This window comes from Hippoglossus stenolepis, chromosome 6, assembly GCF_022539355.2.
Source record: "Hippoglossus stenolepis isolate QCI-W04-F060 chromosome 6, HSTE1.2, whole genome shotgun sequence".
Classification (NCBI taxonomy): Eukaryota; Metazoa; Chordata; class Actinopteri; order Pleuronectiformes; family Pleuronectidae; genus Hippoglossus; species Hippoglossus stenolepis.
The window spans coordinates 27,149,481-27,169,297 of record NC_061488.1 but is presented as its reverse complement, the minus strand read 5'-3'; the positions used below and the strand labels follow the sequence as shown (position 1 = coordinate 27,169,297).

General features: G+C 38.9%; 2 protein-coding genes across 2 annotated transcripts in view; one reads left to right on the top strand and one right to left on the bottom strand.

The window, feature by feature from the left end:
• Positions 1-1,886: 1,886 nt before the first annotated feature.
• Positions 1,887-9,533, bottom strand: LOC118111059 (troponin C, slow skeletal and cardiac muscles). Its single transcript, XM_035159347.1, has 6 exons — positions 9,379-9,533; positions 8,478-8,508; positions 3,042-3,188; positions 2,740-2,854; positions 2,300-2,436; positions 1,887-2,146 (listed from the first exon to the last, which is right to left on the bottom strand). Exons 1-6 carry the CDS (start codon positions 9,400-9,402, stop codon positions 2,115-2,117), a joined length of 486 nt encoding a protein of 161 aa, XP_035015238.1. The 5' UTR covers positions 9,403-9,533; the 3' UTR covers positions 1,887-2,114.
• A 534-nt stretch (positions 9,534-10,067) lies between these two features.
• Positions 10,068-19,817, top strand: part of ccdc22 (coiled-coil domain containing 22) — a 41,451-nt gene continuing 31,701 nt past the window's right edge. The window contains exon 1 of the mRNA XM_035159322.2: positions 10,068-10,104. The gene's annotated coding sequence lies outside the window, so the exon portion shown is untranslated. The remainder of the gene's footprint in view (positions 10,105-19,817) is intronic.

Genomic DNA, 19,817 nt, shown 5'->3' with positions numbered 1-19,817 from the left:
CCATGCTTTGGGTAATCTGGGAAAGTCATTTAAGTTCTCTCAAAGTGGGAAATATGCATTTAGGTACTTCCTGAAGTAATAAAAGATAAACTAAAGAGATGTAGAATATCGTCTGCAGTTGTCAGACAGGAGTAAATGTGTTATACAATCTTTACCTGTCTGTTTTAAACTGATTGACACTCTGAGCTTCTCTTCCCAGCTTTTCCTTCCTCTTCTCCCTCTTTATCACATCAAAGAAATGAATATCTCATCAATACATGTTACTGACTTGACTTCTTCCCCGGAGTCCCTTTGCCTTATCGTCCACAGATCCAGGGCCGCGGCTGCGGCCACATTGTGTATTATGATGGTGGATCGCGTATCAGAGATCGTAATGGTGGATTTTGTATTGTGCTGGCTGATCGTGATAATAATGGCGGATCTCTTATCGTGTTGGCATCTGATAATGGTGGTGGACCACGATTGAGGTGGCAGCTGATGATGGATCCTAATGGCGGCAGTGGACAATGATTGTGGACTATGGTGGCATCCGATCTTGATGGTGGATCATGATCGTGGTGGCAGCTGACCATAGACTATGATTGCAACAAGACTGCTTGATATATAGTATTTTTCCTCAGATACTCGACCATTAATGACAATAATCCATCAATTCATTGACCTTAAGTTATGCTTCAAAATGTTTACCCTTATCAATGCTGCTAATACCTTTATCTTTCTGATGTTCTCCTTTACACGTGACATCTATTGCACTTCTGTCCGTCCTGGGAGAGGGATCCCTCACATGTGGCTCTCTCTGAGGTTTCTACGTTCTTTTTACCCTGTTAAAAGGTTTTTTTAGTAGTTTTTCCTTACTCTTGTTGAGGGTTAAGGGCAGAGGATGTCACACCTTGTTAAAGCCCTATGAGACAAATTGTGATTTGTGAATATGGGCTATACAAATAAAATTTGATTGATTGATTGATATTAACATTTGTTATTATTGCGGATAGGTTCAGGTAGGCATCATACATCATTTATGTAAATGGTAAATGATCCGTATTTAAATAATGCTTTTAAATGCAGTTAAATTATGTCCAGTGCGCAGGGAGCATGTCTGTGCGCATTTGGTTCTCAGTTGTCTTAGATGTGAGGATTTATTTTCGTTTTGGTTTGTATTGTAGGTTGTTTGTGCAGCTCTGGTTAAGAGTCCTCTTTTTGTAATATTTGTTTCTTTGATTTGAAATAGCACCCATCAGTTAGTTTTTCTGTTAGTTCACTACCTGTGTTGTGAATACAATCCTGAAACCAAGTATTATAACAAAATAAACAACTTTTTATAACCAAAACCATCTGGTTTTATGTCTGGTTGGTTAAGTCAATCCCCGCCACTAACACACACATCTCAATCTCTCACTGTTTCCAGATGCATCAATGTTTTTACTGACTATTAATTGCAAATGTTTCCACAACAGTGTGGCTTCAGAGTTAGTGCTTAAAGTGTGTCAAACTAAACAGGCTACATTATGTGATTAAGAGAAACGTTTCATCCAAGAGGCTTCTTCAGTTCAATTCAACAGGACTTGTTAGTAAAGAACCGATTCATGTCTTGTGGCCCTGTTTTATTTATCCCGTTCCCATGGGTGGGTGATTGGTGTATGAGTCAAGCATACGTGTGGATGTCGTCAGAGTCAATCCGTGCATCTCTAGCAAGTACACATTTAAAACCAACCCTTTATTGAAGTCACCTAATTTGGCATCAGCTTTAAAGGAGTTCAGGTTTTTTAGATCTAAAATCTCCAACATTAAAATCCCATAATTGTGTTATTAGTATATTTAGTTATTTTTCTCAAGATTGACATTTTATGAACACATTGGGGTTCGGTTATTATGACAGAAAAAATACACAAATGTGAACATCTTTTAATTGAAAATAGCCTTTATATCAGTGCAAGACAAACCTTCAGGGCCTTGGAGTTGTTTGACTCAGTAGATATGATAGTTGTGTACTGATGTGGACAGGTGTGTGGTTTGTATTGTTTATAAGAAGACTAAAGCTTGTCTTCTGAAAATTGCCTGAGATGGTGATGTCAAAAAGTGAACATGCTGCAGTGTAAGGATTCCGGATTAATCCTTTATTCCACACCTTTCATGAACTCCAGAAATTCTGTCAGAGAGAACAATGAGGGAACAATGACCCACAAAGTCAATAAAAAAAAATAACATTTGTATATATGAATAAAGTACATGCATATGAGCATTGTTTGTAAGACAGATGGTGACACTGACAGTTATGCCACTAATGTGCTGGTTAACGTACCGTCATAATCAATTTTGCCATCATTGTTTTTGTCTCCATCCTTCATCAGCTCCTCAATATCGTCTTCCGTGATGGTTTCTCCAGTAGACTCCAGCATGGCCTTCAGCTCCTCTAAGTCTATGTAGCCATCTCCATTCCTCAACAAAAAATAAAGGAATCAGCTAATACTCATTTGGAATGTTTGCTGAGTTGAACCCTGTTAGCCCTGTGTACAGTGTGAACAATATAATTTATTTCTAACATGGTAACAACCTGATCCCGTGAAGTTTGGGTTGTTACCTGAAGTCAACAAGACAGTTCTGTTTGACTTTAGTTATATTTCAAACATCATCTGTAAATCTACTAATGGGCGTCAGCACAGATTTCTTTTATATAGTAGAATTCCTATGAATTTTATGAAGGCTCTGCATGGTGCGAACAGACAATGAAGAGAAACCTACTTGTCAAACATGCGGAAAAGTTCAGCCAACTCCTCCTCTGATTTTCCTTTGCTCTCCTCCTTCATGCAGCGGACCATCATAACCAAGAACTCATCAAAATCAACTGTGCCACTGCCTGTGAATATACATGATATGATATTATTAAGACTGAATATCTCAATATTGTATGTTTAGGGATTTAATCTCTTAAGGTCCAGTTTTCCGCCTTCATGTGGTAAATCAATTTATTCCAATTCATGAAAAAAAAAAGCTTCTGATGTCTTTTGTGCTGTGATGTGACACATTGAGAGATGATGACATACCATCCTCATCCACCTCGTCAATCATCTCCTGTAATTCTTCAGGAGTGGGGTTCTGTCCCAACATTCTCATCACCTTCCCCAACTCTTTGGTGCTAATGCAGCCATCCTCTGCATCCTGGATGAAGATGTCAAATGCAGCCTTGAACTCTGGGAGAGACACAGCAAGTGTTACTCTCTGACAAGGAGATATTTACTAATAACAACAAACATGTACAAAAGGTTACATCTCTAAAAAGAAACAGGCTTTAGAAGCCCATTGAACAGAAGTATCTAAACCCAGAGTTTAATTTCAAATCATACATTCACTGATGCCTTTATTAGGAACATCTTTACACCTGAGGCGTGTACTAAGGAGCAGGATGTGCGGTTCTTGAAGTAACTTCAGATTCAACTCATGACAATACTGTCCAGTTAGATTACTAGAAAACCAGAGTCATCATTCCTACATGATTTGGGACGAATGAGATTGAGGTGACAAGTGGCAAAGTGAGAACTGATAAAGATCAGCAGATATTTAAATGAATGGAATCATTTTGCTTTTCCATGATTTTCATGTGTGCCCTCAAAACAGAGGTTCTAATGTGAGAAGGGTGAATTTATCACACACAAGATTATTTGATTCCCCCACAGGATCTCTGACAGTGATAATGCTTTTACTGTCTTATTCCATCACTGCAGCTCGGAATACAGAATACCAAAAGAAGAGTGTGTGACGATAAAGAGAAATGAATACAAAACCCTCTGATGTCTTTTATCAAAAACATTATCAGCACTCTTTCAAATATTTACAATGATTATAAAATGAACACATTATGTTACTTTCACGTTCATTCATAATAGTTTGCTCATCATCAGACAAAAATACTCACTCAATATTACACTTTTACAAAAATTCCATTGCTTAGGTACACTATAACTTTGAGCCAACTTTACACATCAAACAAAATCATTTTAGTGGTTCTTTTCTCTTGTAGTTATTTGATCATGTTATTAACATTTCTCTGTATGGCTTCAATGTCACTTTTGGCTGTTACTATAACCAAATTTAACAGCAGGTAATTTACGACTTGGCCTTTTCCACAGAAAAAGCTGTAGCTGTAAAAGCCGACCCAGAGGTAACTGAGACAATTAATCACGAGCTTCATGTTACAGGCTATCCTGGACAGGGAATGTTGGTTCAGTGAAGCCAGAAAACAGAAATATATTCCGGGTGTGTTGAACTTGCTTTGTAGAACAGGATCCTGCTTTTACATGCAGTTATCCAATCAGCCAATCATTCATTAGCAGTGCAACAGGTACATATGTTGTTGGGTGCATCAGCTCTCATCAAACATCACAACAATTAAAAGTGTGAGCTCAATAACTGTGGCATGATTGTTGATGGCAAACGTGCTGGTCTAAATAATGGCCTCGAGATTCTAAGCAGAGCAACATTTCAGAAAACATGACATTTCAGAGAATACTACATTTTAGAAAACAAAACAACAGAACCTAAGTTTGTGACAACTGTTGAACGTCATTTCCTGTTCCTGTTCCTGGTTCTAATTATGTGACTTTTTTGAGTTTGATTGAAAGGAAGAAACATCAGAAGGACTTTGTGCTATTTAATCTGATCAAAGCTCCATGGACCTACATAGGATATCAGTTGTCCCACTTTAAACTTTATTTCAGAATGGGGCAAAACACAAAAAAACATCAAGTGATCAGTACTTCAGAGGTCAGCCTAACGATTTGTTGCTGAGTACTGTCGCTTATCATGTGCATTATTTCATGGCCACAGTTTTCCATCTTCTATTGATTACTTCCAGAATAATATTGCCTTGTGTCACAAGGCAAAGGTTGTCTTAAACTGATCTCATGAACATGTTAATAAGTTTAGTGAACATGCCAGCCTCTGCAGGCACTAGGGGCCTCATTTATAAAAGGGTGTGTAGGAGTCATGCTAAAAGTGTACATGCGCACAATAGTGAAAGCATAATGGCATGCGCAATGGCATGAAAATAGTTCAGTCAGACAACTCACATTCAAACATTTATTGCAACAGTTGAACAGGTTTAGTGTTTGGTGCTTAGGCTCCAACTTAATCACTCCCCCATATGATTACACAGGAATGATGGGAGTGATGAGCAAATAATTGTAACCCCCCGTCGGAGCCTACAGGTGGATGCTGGGGTGGTGGAGGGGCTGAAGCAACTGGTAGCAATAATGCAGCAGCAGTGCGAGCAAAGGGGATGATGGGAAATTTCTCTCTGCTTAAATAGACCACCTGATAAGGTGGGTGTGTATTATAGATGGTTGTGGAGAGTGAGGTATATCACATGAGGTATGTCACATGATTGGAGCAGCGCAGCTCGAGTTGGCTGCCTGAACTAGCTTGCAGGCGTCGCTCCATTAAAACATTATGGTAATTTGAATCTTAAAAAACACAGTGATCATTTTACACAGTCGGTAGTCAAGTGTGCGTGAGAATGCTCCTCAGTGTTTGTAGATAATTTTCTTACAGAAGTACAAATCCTAGATAAGAAAAAAATTGGTGAATGTTAAATCCTTCCTAAAATAGTTAGGAAGACGCAACTTCTTCTTGAGAACGGTTGGTGAATGAGGCCTATTGTTTTTTGAATGGCGAATCAGCTTTATTGACACTGCATTTTGTTTGCAGATCAAGGATCGCTGCTGCGGCCACATTATGGATCATGATGGTGGATCGTAGATGGTGATCATGGTCATGGTTGCGGCTGACCATGGACTATGATTACAACAAGACTGCTTGATTTACAATATGCCTACTAACATCTGCCATTACTGGCAATAACTCCTCCATTTCAATTGTCATTGCTGCTACCTTCCTTTCTATCAGACATTTTCTTATGTGTAAATACATTAAACAATGACACACCTGTCAATATGTAAAAAACTTTCTATTAATCAATGTCATAAATATTGTAATTATGTTGATGTGTTCAAATACACTTCTGTCCATCCTGAGAGAGGGATCCCTCACATGTGACTCTTTAAGATATTTTTATGTTTTTTTCCCCTGTTAATAGTTTTTTTTTGGGTGAAAATGATGAAAATGATGATCGGTGAATATGGTCTTTACAGTTTTGCCACTCACCCATTCACACACACATTCATACAGTGCATCTATGTATAGTACTTTTTTCATCACCTATCACCCTTCACCCCTAGAACAGCCATCAGGGGCAATTTGGGATTCAGTAAGTTGCCCAAGAACAGGGAAGACTTGGAATAAACCGCTCTACCTCCTCGGCCACAGCTACCCATCGTGTGTGAGATGTATGTGAGGAATATATTAATTTGAAGCCACAGCAGTGGTATAACTGATTAAACCAAAGCAACCTTTTGCAGCTGCAATAAACACAGTGAGTGTGACAGAGAGGACAGTGCCTGAAATAATTAGGGGTCAGATTTAAAGGTGGAGGCGAGTAAATAGTATTCATTCGTACCATCAGAATGTGAGGAAAGTTGATGTCTTAACTGCAAATTTATTAATATGATGCAAAACTTTAGACATTATTAAACTCAGGGACAATTGCAGCATCCGCAAACTATAGATTTGTGGATGTCACAAAGTGACCATAGATCCACCATAGTAACCATAGAGACGACTGTGTGCTGTCTTTGTACAAGTAAAGCCTGATGGCACAGAGAAACCTGTGGCTTTTGCTTCCTGCACATTGACTGAAACGGAACAGAAATATTCCACGGTCGCAAAAAAGGGCACTTGCCTGTGTGTGGGATGCATACAAGTGGAAGTCATACCTTTGGGGTGATGCTTTACTCTCCGCACAGACCACCAGGCACTGACAATACTATCAAGCATAAAAGGGATCTGTCGGGCAAGAAGGCATATTTCCCACTCGTGTGCATGAGTACTCTGTTTCGATAATGATGTTTACTGACCAGGGTCCCAGAACTATATGGCCACACACCTGTGCCTTCTGTCAGTACCCTCAAGAGACAACCTGGTAACACAGGCCCACAAGTCACCAAGGGATTGTTTGCACAACACTGCGCCTGTGAGACCTCTACTGGTGGCCAAAAATTGATTCACAAGTACAGTCTTGTATTGTTATATCTGTACTCTGCTAGTCTTTCAACTAAACAGCCCATACTCACCATGCACCGCTGCAACTTGTCTCAATGCCTGATGAGTCATGGAAGAAAACTTGGCATGTACATTGTTGGACCCTTTGACGCCGTTCCCTCCTGCAGGCCATCACACTGACAGACTACAATTTGAAATAGTCTGAGCTTGCCTTTTAACATACTACCACCACTGAGGACTACACACTTCCTTGCTGCTGTCTTTAGTCGTCATAGTAGCCCAGAGAACAATGTCGTCTTAACGTTTTGTCTCCTGCATGACTGAGGGATAACTCATAGGAGAACAGCAGTTAACCACCCAGCTGCTAATTAATAGGTTCCATCGTGTCCTCTGTATTCAATCTGCAATCCAACAGTCACATCCTTCGAAAGAGACTGTAATAAACTGACTCCAGGTACCATGTACCATGTAACACCACATGCTACAACTTTTACGTCACCCTATGTACTCCTTTTTAACAAAAAAATGCATTCTTATTTCAAAAGTCTTCCTCAGTGCATGTGCACAAGCACACCCCAGATTCACTCCCCAGAAACTGGGAGAAAGAAAGTAGGCCCAAATACTTTCTTACTGAGCTTTTGAAAGACTGGAGCACCTCCCACCTTGCTCATCTTCCCTCTGCAACCTGAACCATAACTTCTGCAGCCATAACTTCTACCATGTTATAAGAAGCTGAGATAGTTGCACTGTAGTTGTTGTTACTGTTAAAATGGTTAATACAGTTTGAAATATTGATGGTAATGCACTTGACACTTTTGAAAGTGAAGAAATTGCTAATTTTTGCCTTTATGTGCATTGTTATATGTTTAATGTGTCTTATGTAAAGCTATTTTCTTTCATTGCTCTGGTTATGCTAATAGCAGCAAAAGAGAGTGTCCTTTTCTATTTAATTAGTTAAGCCAATTACAGTCTTGCCTTGCTGTAATAAGATTCGATTTAAATCTGACTTTCTCTTTCCTACTAGCACTTGTTTGATCAGAGAGTGTAATCTTTTACAGAGAGAAATGGATTCTATCATTTAAATGTCTACTCCTTCATACAGCTAGGTGGCACTGTTATAGAAGAAGAGAACTAGTACTAGTTGAGACCTATATAGAGAGAAAGAGAATGCCAGATGGCAACTGTTGAGTGTACGCTTCTATACCGCTGGTGTTAACTAAAGCTGTTTAAGGTAACTTCAGCATTGTCTTGTTCTTGAGACCACACTAAAGTCATACTTGTTGATAATGTTGTAATTTGTACAACTGGACAGATATAGGTAAATATAGATACAAAACAGTATCAAATAGCAATAGTAGTTTCCTCACCATTTTTTTGTTCTTCTGTCAAATTTTCAACCTGAAAGAAAGAAGAATCAGGATGAACATTGTATATATCAGTTATTGTTTTACCACTTCACAGTAATTACAACTTCAACTCAGCAACTACACTGATCACTTCAATTCTGTACTATTCTCAGCGCAGCGGGACTGCAATGTTACACTACTATGGGAGTGGTTGGTATCAGGTGTCACCCATTTGTTTTAATAGCCATCAGCTGTCCCTTCTCTTTGCTCCCTGAACTGTTTGTTCTTATTGTCAGGCACAGAAATGTGACCTTAATAAAGCAGCCTGTTACTGTGGTCACTGGGCTTTTCACAACTATAGTTTCAGTGTCATACAAGCCCTTCAACTTGTAAAAACACTTGTTTTTTGGCTTTCAGACATGCTAATTATATATTTTTTTTTTACAAAAAAATAAGAAGAGAGATATATATATATCTCTCTTCTTATTTTTTATAATATTGCTATTTGTATATATATATATGTTATAATATAAGAAACATATTAAAAGATATAATAAGTTCCAGTTTGTCACTGTTGCAAATAATCACAAGCAATAGTATTCTAGCAAGTGTTCTGCATCACAATTTCAAAGTTATCTTACACTAATAATAATATAATTTATAGAAAATTATAATAGAATAATAAAATATAAAAATGAATCCTAATGTTGTTGTTTTTTTCAAAAGATTTGATGTAGAATGTAATCCTTGAGGGGTTAGGAGGACCCCAAGGATGTGACCTCTGTATCTTCAGCAACTACTACGAGGAAGTAAATTCAAGGATAACATCAATCCAAAGACTTAGTGATCATTGTATGCTTTAGAAATTACATAATCTAGAAAAATAATATAGCATATTACACTTGGAATATTCTGTACTCACCGCTGCTTTATATACATCATCCATGGCTGCTGATCTGTTGTTGAGTCTGACACACCACTGAATGTACTGCTGCACACAGATACAATACAAATGCTTGTATCTGGACTGTGGGTGACTGTGGTACTAAAAAAGCTCTTGACTCATCCCTCAAAATTCAAGGGGTAATAAAGAGAGAGACAGAGACAGACAGAGCGGGAGAGATCTATAAATAGGTACAACGGAAGGCACTCAACAATAGGCTGTTCTTAGTCATTACTTCATACTGTTTGCGATGATACTTTAATTTATTCATAGATTGAGATTGATAGTTCGCATGAAGGTAGACATGATTTAGGTAACTGTAAACCGTGACATCTCTCCTTGGGGAGTTAGTTTGACAAGGGCAGATGGTCCCTAACAAAGAGCCCTGGTCACAATTAAGATCCTTCCATCTATCTCCTCATATTCCACTGTGCCCATGTAGTGTGTATACTTTTATAGGGGGTTTATAGGGGCTGTCATGATATATGGTGTAAATGACGCAGTTTCGAGTCAAATTTTAATATTGGGGCTTACGGACACTTGGATGACACCACAGGAGAAGTATCGGGGCATTTTATGTTTTTTTCTGTTTGAAGAAGTGGTCGCCAGTTACTTCAATTGTATTGGATTTGGCTGCAACGCTGTTGTACCCCTGAAACACCAAAAGTGTTTTGTGGACTCAAACACTTCTCCATCGTCATAGTGGTGAGTAGATAATGAGTGAATTTTAATTTGTTGGTGAACCATCCCTTTAAGGTGATTGAGGAGATTGTTGTTAGTACAGACTATGCACTTTTGGCCAAGCAGATGAACTTTTCTTTAAATTTTCCTTTTGCTTAACCCTTCATAAAATATGGAAAATGCACCTCCTTTATGAAGAGTTTTACTTTCAAGCGCTCCTGTGGCAGCAACACAATCCAGGTGTTCATTTACTTTCTAAGTACAAGTAAGGACTGACTGCTCTATCAATCACTGAAAAGTGTATTGCAAAGGCCAAATGGCCATCTGTTGAGCCAATGTGCCAAATTGACAGCAAAGCTCATTTTTCATCTGGTATTTTTCTGCAATCGACACTTTTTTGTCCATGCAAGTCTAGGCCATGGACAAAAAACACCTTGGCCCTGACAGTGTTCTCAAGGGATTCCTTGATCAAGGCAAGGGTATTCCAGGAGGCAGCACACAAGCATATACTTCCAAAAGAAGATAGTGAGGTTGTCTGCCTGACATTTCCGGGCAGGGAGTTCCAAAGTTATGGTGTCAACATAGCAAAGGCCCGGTCACCTTTAGTGACCAGTAGATATTTTGGAACTGTTAATAGGGCCCCGTTGGAGGATCTCAGGCAGCGTTCAGACTGATAGGGGGTTAGTAAGTCACGTATATAGATAGACTGAAGTCTGGCCACTCAGGGCTTTAAAAACAAGCAGTAAAATCTTAAAATCAATTCTATAACTCACTGGTAACCAATGAATGGCAGCATGGATTGGGGTAATGTGGTCACTTCTCTTAGTGGACATTAAAAGCCTGGCAGCAGGATTTTTAATTAACTGTAGTATTTCAATATTTTGCTTACTGATGCTTACCAGAATAAAGTGCATTGCAATAGTTGTGCCAAGAAGAAATAAAAGCGTGGATGACCTTTTCTAAGTCTGTGGAGGACAGGAAAGAGGTGATCTTCTTCAACTTTCTCATATGGACAAAGCAGAACAGCACCACTTTGGTCACCAGAATCAAACGATAAATCAGAGTCAAACATAACACCTAGATTGTAGGCCTCTTTATAGACTTTATTAGATAAGGTACCCAGACTAGAGACTGGTAATGTTGCTTGTACTGAGGGGGGTTATTATGATGACTTCTGATTTGGAGAGAGTGTCACCAGCACAGAATGAATCCTGTAATAGGTTGGCCCACAAAGGATCCACCGAATCCTTTGTTGTTTGGGAATCAATCAATCAATCTAATTATATTTGTATAGCCCATATTCACAAATCACAATTTGTCGCATAGGGCTTTAACAAGATGTAACATCCTCTGCCCTTAACCCTCAACAAGAGTAAGGAAAAAAAAAAAAAATGAATGAAAGGATGCATTTCTTAGCAGTTCAAGGAACCTAGTCATGCCACTGTGACTTGTCTTCAAATGCAGCCTCTAAAGGATACATTCCATGACTTGGGACACAGATGCTATTTATTAGCTAACATTTAATAACAAACTTTTCTAATAGTGACCCCTGACATTTTGAAATCAAAGGATAGTGAACCCGATGTATATAGTAAGCACAATGTTTTGCAATTTAAAAATGATCTGGTCAATGTACTGTAATTGCATGTAATGCCAATAATGTGTAACTGCACAAATTCTCTTCATCATATGTTTTGTACTGACATTCACTTTCACTTAAATGGCATATATTGAAACTAACATATCTGCAAGAAGCTATGCATCACCCCATGTATTCATCAGTCAAACTAAACTCAGAACTAACAGGGCAACATACCAGCAAATGGATGGCAAACAGAATGCTTGTTAGGTCACTCATATCCATTTCACCTAAAACATATCAGCTCTCCATATTGGAACATTTTAAAGGGCAGCATAGGTTGACAAATTGAAGGTAATAAAATGTTACATTTTCATCACTATAAATAATCTTTATTTATTTAATCTCTTTTCAGTGGAGTGGAGTCAGCTGTCTCTCAGCTGACAATACACAGGCTATTTTGAACATCTGTCCTTGACTAGAAATACAAGACCTCTACCAGTAGGGAGGGTAAAAAAAGCACTGTGGTCATAAATCTCTGTTGCAAAGCTACATATTCAGGAGAGGTTGCACCTGCTATAATGTGGCAGCTTTAGAAATTGGTTTGATACATACATATACATAAACAAATAGGTATCTGGTGGGCAAAGTAAAGAAAATGGAAATCACTTAAGAGACAAATTCTAAGAGTAGTCATCAGTAATAAATAAATAGTCAACAAAGACTAAAAATCATAAATATCCTCTGCAAGTCTGTGCTAGAGGGTCAGATTCTGTGGCTGGGTTCCAGCAGATGTCTGGTTCTCCAGCTTTCAGGGTGCACAGGTCGGTGTCCTCTCTGGATTGAACCACCTGCTCTGTTTGCGATGGACTGCTTTAGGCACTAACAGTTTCACTCCATCCAGTTTCAAACCATCCGTGACCATAAGGGTCACTTCCTGGATGTTAATGTCGGCTTCCCTGGCTGTGATGCAAGGGTCCTTAGCTGCATCTGCACCAGCTTTATGTACATAGGAGGATGCCTCATTGATGACGTAGCGTATCCCTGTTTGGCACAACACATTTACTAGATGACTCCGTTCAGAATGCTGTTAAGGCAAGATAAAATACAAGGCTATCCAGGTCAAGGTGTGTGGTGGAGAGGGCATTTGAAGTGCAGCAGACCATATGGTGCTCCATCTTTCTTAAGGCACTAGAGGTGAAGGAATTGATTGTGTCATTATCGACCATCTTCTCCTCCACAACTTCTACATCTTCAACGGGGACATTTTGGAGCCTGACAAAGGTGCTGATCATGATTACTGGGATAGTGTGGGATATACTGTGACCATGCCAATGAGCCACTCCAGGAGACTGGGGACTCCTTCAGAAAAAATATCTGTGTCGCAGGAAAAGTATTATTGTTAAATCAGCATTTTTTTTTTACATTTACCCATGAAGTTGTAAATGTTTTTAAATTCAGGATTACGCAACCCAGGTGGATTTTTATTTTTACATTTAAATTATTGCATTAATATCCCCCACATTCCTGCACAACTGCACTGATAAAAATAGACTCATTAGAATATTTTTGTACTTTTTCATATATATTCTACGGAGCCCCTTTGTAGACAACAAGATAAGTGGCCACGAGATCTGAATCTGTAGTTTACTAACAAGACCTGGCGAACTGAACTGGAAAAGACTTTTGGATGGGTGATGTTTCACTTAACTGGATGTAGCCTTTAGTTTAGGGCTTTAGTATATTTAGATTTAGATTTTTACTTTTAATGATGTACTTTTTTACCCAAATTCTTTTACAAAATATGTATACATTTTTTGTAGTTTAACCCTTTAAAATACCTGTTTCTTTTCTTTATTTTTATATTCGAAAACACAAGAAAATGAAATATTTTCCATATGGTACATGAAGATGAGATTTCTTTTGGTGGGTTAACACAGCCTGGCACATGTCACTGACAACATAATTAGTTTTTGTGTAGTGTTACATAAAAAAAAGCTGTCTATATGGTAAGGACAAATATGCCCCATCCCAAAAAAACTGATATAAAAATATTATGAATTAATATTACTTTCAATACTTATTCATGTATTTTCTGTAATTTAACCCTATAAATACCAATTTACATGATACAAACTTTGTTTCTAAACAAAGCATTTTTTTTCCAAATGCCAAATAAACCTGCCTAATGTATTTTTGCTCTAGCTCCACCTGCTGCTTATAAAGCTGCTTCAGCATTAATAATCTAGTCAAATAGCTTTGTAAAATAATATAATAATCGGTCAAACGGGTACCTTTAATTTAAAACTTTAATTTAACTACATTTAACTGTTTTTGCAGATCGGCATCAGGAGAGAGAGATAAGTCCTGTTCCCATCTTATTGTTGGGACATGGTTTTATTGGAAAGGATGTTAATTAGTTCTGAGGTTGAGGGAGGAAGATCAAGGTTGGTGGCTGTGATGTTATATTTGAATGGCTGATTTGAGTTGTAAATATTCCAGAAAATGACTGCTCCTGATGCCGTACTTCTGGACCAGGAGATGGAAAGAGATCAGTGTATTATTATGAAAAATGTGTTTGAGATGCGTGATGCCTTTTTGATCCATGTGTGGAAATTAATAGGTTGGCTATGATGTAAAAACTATCACCAAGACCAAAATCGCTCATGAACTGTTTGTTGTTTCGGTGGATTGCCAGGTACATTTATTGCATGATATATTTGATTTGTCTATTGTTGGGTCTATATCTATGTCTATGAATATTTTGAAGTCGCCTTCTATAATAACTGGGCAGTTTGAAATGTTTTAGATGGAAGAAAGATTATTTAAATAGGATGGTTCATCTGTATTTGAGGACCATTGACACTGCAGATTGTTACCTGGCTATGAAATGTTCATAAAAATAAAATGTCACTCTTGATCTGTAATGGTGATGTGATGAACAAATGTTAAAATACATACTCCTCTTTCTCTAGTGTTTTTGTCTGAAAGGTGTGTTTCTTGTATAAACATTTATATCTGCTTGAAGTGTTGCCAGGTGTTTTAATATTTTATTATATTTATGAAAAAAAATGTATTAGTGAATGGACATTAACGATTGATGCATTGATGTAGTGATGAGTGTGTGTGTGTGTGTGTGTGTGTGTGTGTGTGTGTGTGTGTGTGTGTGTGTGTGTGTGTGTGTGTGTGTGTGTGTGTGTGTGTGTGTGTGTGTGTGTGTGTGTGTGTGTGTGTGGCTGGTGCAGTCAAAAAACATAGAACTGATACATTGGCACAAAAAAACATCACAAGTAATACACTACAAAAAAACAATGAAATGCATCATGGTGCAGAGCAAGGCACATATTGTAAAGTACAGAGAGACCTGGGTGCAATAATATATGTCATGATTGGGTATAATATTCAAGGTTTGATATCTATGTTTAACATCAGAAAATAGAAAGAGATATAGAGGAGGGTTTGAAGTTATAGTGTGGTGAGTTATGATGTGTGTTTGTGTGAGTGCTTATTCATGTAATGGTATGGGAGATAGAAAGAGCATTGCATCCGTCTAGAAATTCCTGACAGTTAATGTTGAGAGGTAAATACGTAAGATGTCTTCCGGTGAAAAAATTGGTAAAATTGGGGCTGGACAGGGGGAACTTGTCTGCTATCTTGACAGAGGGCTAAATACTCCATGTATTTGTAGACTAAATTGAAGGGTGACAGGTCACTTTTCCCGTAATGAGTTCAACCATGGCGAGAACCACTAAATTGGGCATGACGCCCAAAAAGATATTCTCTTGGTTACATATCCTAGAATTCTGCGGGATTGTGTATTGTAGCCAGGTGATAAAACGTGACTATTCTTACTAACACCACTAGAGGTCACGGTCAATTTGAGTCACCTATGATTTGCTTAGGAAACAGCAGTGTTGGGAAACAGGAAGACAAGAAACAATTTTGCTCACTGCGATGTGGACACATTATGTTTTAGATTGTTTCTGAAGGTAAATATCTGGTAAAACATGACTGTTGGCATAAAATTAGAAATGGTTGATATTTAAGTTAAGTTACAAATGCTTTCTGTACATGAGATGTTTAGTATTAAAGTGCCTGTAGTTGTGTGGTGTTGACAGGTAAGAGAACAGTGTAGTCTGGGAGAAACCTTTCCTTGTGCAGCATTCTGCCAGCAATATTTTGTGCTTTGGTTTGTAGACACAACTTTGTATGTATTAAATTTATACACATTCACTGTAAAAGTTATAAAACCTATGAGTGTAAAGTGTGAATTGTGAGCTAATGGGCTCTTTTTGTCAAAGAATGAGCCATTATAGTTATTTTTCCACCCTTTCACACTAGTATTATTTTTGCACTCTGCTGTATTTTAGTTACTAGTGCAATGTTGTTGTGCACTCTATTTAGTTACAGGTGTGTGGCAGAATAGTGCTTTGCGCTGTTGATCACCCGGCTTTATCAGCCAATCACAAGTACAGGGACACTATATATAGTTGTAGTTGTCTTCTGAGCTCTCCCCTGGCACTGACGGGACACCCTGTTTCTGGTCCGTTCGACTTCTGGCATTAATGCAGGTATGAGAGCGGCAGAAATGTTTGCACCACATTGTTCTCCTCTCTGGGTCTTTCCTCATTATATGATTTGTAGGTGTTTAAGGTGGATCCCCTCTCGCCAGAAGTGATCCTCAAGGCGCTGTCGGTACATTCCCCCTGCCCTGTGTACTTACCTGACTGTTTATTTAACTGGGTGCTTTGTTGTAGGTGATAGTATGGCACCGCAGGCTCCCTCCCCTCTGAGCAAAGACCGCCCCCAAACGGCCGCACCAGCCACCAACTAATCAATATAGACAGCAAATTCCGCCCCTCTCCCAAACACCGGGTACTTATTATATCCCTGTTGTTACTAACTATAGGCCAAACAAAAAAACTATAAATACAGCTCGCAGGTCTTATCGCCTAATCTCTGTCCCCATATCCCCCTCTGCTGGCCAGAGCACTGTGCGACTGGCCCTCCTCAATGTAAGGTCCCTTTCTAATAAGTCTTTTATACTGAATGATCTCATTTCTTCATCCAATTTAGACTTTTTATTCCTAACTGAGACCTGGTTGTCTCTAGGAGATCACACCCAGCTGCTAGAGCTTTGCCCAACAAACTTTGAATATTTAAGCACTCCCAGGGTTAATGGCCGGGGAGGTGGCCTAGCTGTTGTTTTTAAAAAATGCTTCACTTGCTGCCCCATTACCATAGAGACATTTTTTGTTTCGAGGCTACTACGTTCAAAATTTGCAGCACTGCTCCAGTCCTTGGTCTAGTTATCTATTGCACTCCTTAACCAAATGTTAATTTTGCCCCCGAATTCTCTGAACTTTTATCTTTCATTGTTTTAAACTATGATAGAGCCATCATTACAGAGTCTTTTAATCTAGTTCAACATGTGACTGGTCCAACTCATAACCGCGGCCACACATTAGATCTAGTCTTTACCCTCGGTCTGAGCATCAATTCCTTGACCTTAGAGGACATATTTGTCTCTGACCATCTCTGCGTTAAGTTTGACTCCCTGTTCCATGTAGCCCAAAAAAATATCAAAACCACTCAAAAGCTCATGCATTTTAAATGAACATAGTGCCTCAAAATTCTCATCTAACTTTTACACAGGTCTTCTTGACCATAACCCTTACGAGTCATCCGATCCGAATATTTTTCTCAATGGCTTCAATAATAACCCTAACCCTAACCCTAACCCTAATAAGTCAAACCACATTAGATATCATAGCCCCTATTAAAACAAGAATGAAATCACCTGTTAACACCTTTCCATGGGTTGATGACTACCGATGGCTACAAGAACTCAAAAGGCTGTGCCGAAAAACCGAACGAAAGAGGAAAAAAACGAAACTGCATGTCCACTATTTTTATTTGAAAGACCTCCTGAATTCCTATAACAACAAAATGAATACTGCAAGAGCAAAATATTTCTCCAATCAAATAACCAGTGTGATGGAAATTCATCTTGAGATTTGAAATAATGAAATTCTCAGACTGGAGTTGCCTTTGAGTCTTTTTAATAGTAAGCTCTGCAGAGTTTACACAACAAGCACGGGTGCTCAAAATGGAACTGGCCGCAAGTTCACAAAAGCCTGAACTTATACAAAGAGGCGTTTCATAAAACATAATATGAAAAAAAGACATGAAAGACATGAGATCATCATCTGTGTCTATCCGCTGTAGCAGTTGGAATAAAACATCACCAAATAAGGGCATGCACCCTGTTTATCAAGGTCATAGCAGTGAGACACCACCAAATAAGGGTTCCATCCTGTCAGGTAGACAGTATCACAGCAGTGAGACACCTGGTCAGGGGGATTTCCAATACCTTAGACACTGGTCAGTTGAATTTTCCACTACACTTCCCCCTTTGACCATCAATAAAAATATGATCACTAACGAAAAATAATCAAGAAACATCATAATCAACATCATAATCATAGAAGAATATCGACAAGTCTTCAACCCTGGTACTTTGCATACGTACAGGGTCACATCCACCATGGAGAGGTTCTAGAACATCGATGCATGGCAGGGAGGTGCAATAGGTAGCCGCTGCTGTTTTTGTGGAAAGAAAAAAGTTATTTTTCTGTAATTGACCAAGCATTTAAAATGAAAATGGAAGGAAATCAGGTCAAACAACATCATCATCTCATTAACCATTATCAAAATTTAACATACTGTATTGATTGGCAAAAGTAACTCATATTAAAATGTAATAAAACGTTAAATGTCAACATACAGTATATCTAAGGTGGAAAATATCCAGTAAAAACTTTTTAAATTCTTGCTTGGAAGTAAAATTGATTCAGTATGTACAAACTTCATAAAATAACAAACATGAACCTTAAAAATTCACAGAGATTCAAATTAAAGCATCATAAAATATGAAGTTGAATATGAAGACTGCAACCAGCGGGCAGCAGAGAGATGTGAGGTCTTCTGTTCTGTAAGAATGAGAGACACAGCATGAGGAACAAGGAGTGTCAAGTCAGAGTAACCTACTATGTCTCGTGAGGCAAGGACAGCTTTTTCACAGGCGGCCACTGCACGCAAACAACGTGGAAGGCCAGCTGCCACCGGATCAAGTTTGGCGGAGAAGTAGGCGACAGGGCGATATTTGTCACCATGAGACTGAAGGAAGACGGAAGTCATGCAGCGGTCTCTCTCATCCACAGCCTGAACAAAAGGTTTGTCAGGGTTAGGGAGATTGCTGCAGCGTCTTCTTCAGTGTGACAAATGCCTTGTCTGCCTCTGGAGTCCAAATGACACGTTCGGGTACAATAGGCGATCAAGCAATTACAGCATCATTCACAGCCTTCAGATCCTGCACAAACCGCCACTCAGTAGGTTGACCTTTGTCTCTGATCTTCTTAACTGGGAACAGTGGAGTGCGGACCGGTGAATCAGGGCAGGGGACAATTACACCAGCCTGCAAAAAGGATTCAAAAACAGGACGTATCCCCTCCACTGCATTCTGTCTGAGTGGATATTGTTGTTTACATGGCCTATAATCAGATTTTGGAGTGATTTTGACTGGATCACAGTTTCTGATGAGGCCCACATCATATTTGTCCTTTGCCCACAGTGTTTCAGGCAGATCTGAAAGTAAAGGAGAAACATCAGAGGGGCTGGACAACATTGCATAAGAATGAAGGTGATTTTCAGTCACAACAAATGAGCGTGTGGCTGGAGAACAGAAGGTTGGAGACATTTTTAGATCAAATGCACTCAGACTGGGTGAATACATTACGTCAGGCGTGGTTGTGGGTTGCCAATCAACGGCAGCCTGGCATGATCTGACAAATGGGCCTAAGTCTTGCCACTGGTCATCATGGGACTTAGAGAGCGAGATGTGAGGGCTGGAATTCGAGACGCGAAACAGTCTGTTGATCAGTGAGTGAGACGGAAGCTGCACTTCTGGAAACAGACCAAAAAATATTGGACACTTTCAGAGAATCATCAGGAAAAGGCAAAAACAGAGATTCATAAACGTGATCTGCTGTGTCTGTCACATGTGAAGTGCAGTGCAATGAATCAATGTGCATAAAATCAGAAAAAGGGGTGACGAGAGAGTGTGACTTGGAGAGCAGATCAGTGGAGGCATTTATAG

What these genes read in the sequence shown, in the direction of transcription:
- LOC118111059 (XM_035159347.1), bottom strand. Translation starts at nt 9,402, where the DNA reads ATGGATGATGTATATAAAGCAGCG. An exon ending in ATGATGTATATAAAGCAGCG is followed by an intron (nt 8,509 to 9,378) that starts GTGAGTACAGAA and finishes TCTTTCTTTCAG; the next exon opens with GTTGAAAATTTGACAGAAGA. An exon ending in TGACGAGGTGGATGAGGATG is followed by an intron (nt 2,855 to 3,041) that starts GTATGTCATCAT and finishes GTATATTCACAG; the next exon opens with GCAGTGGCACAGTTGATTTT.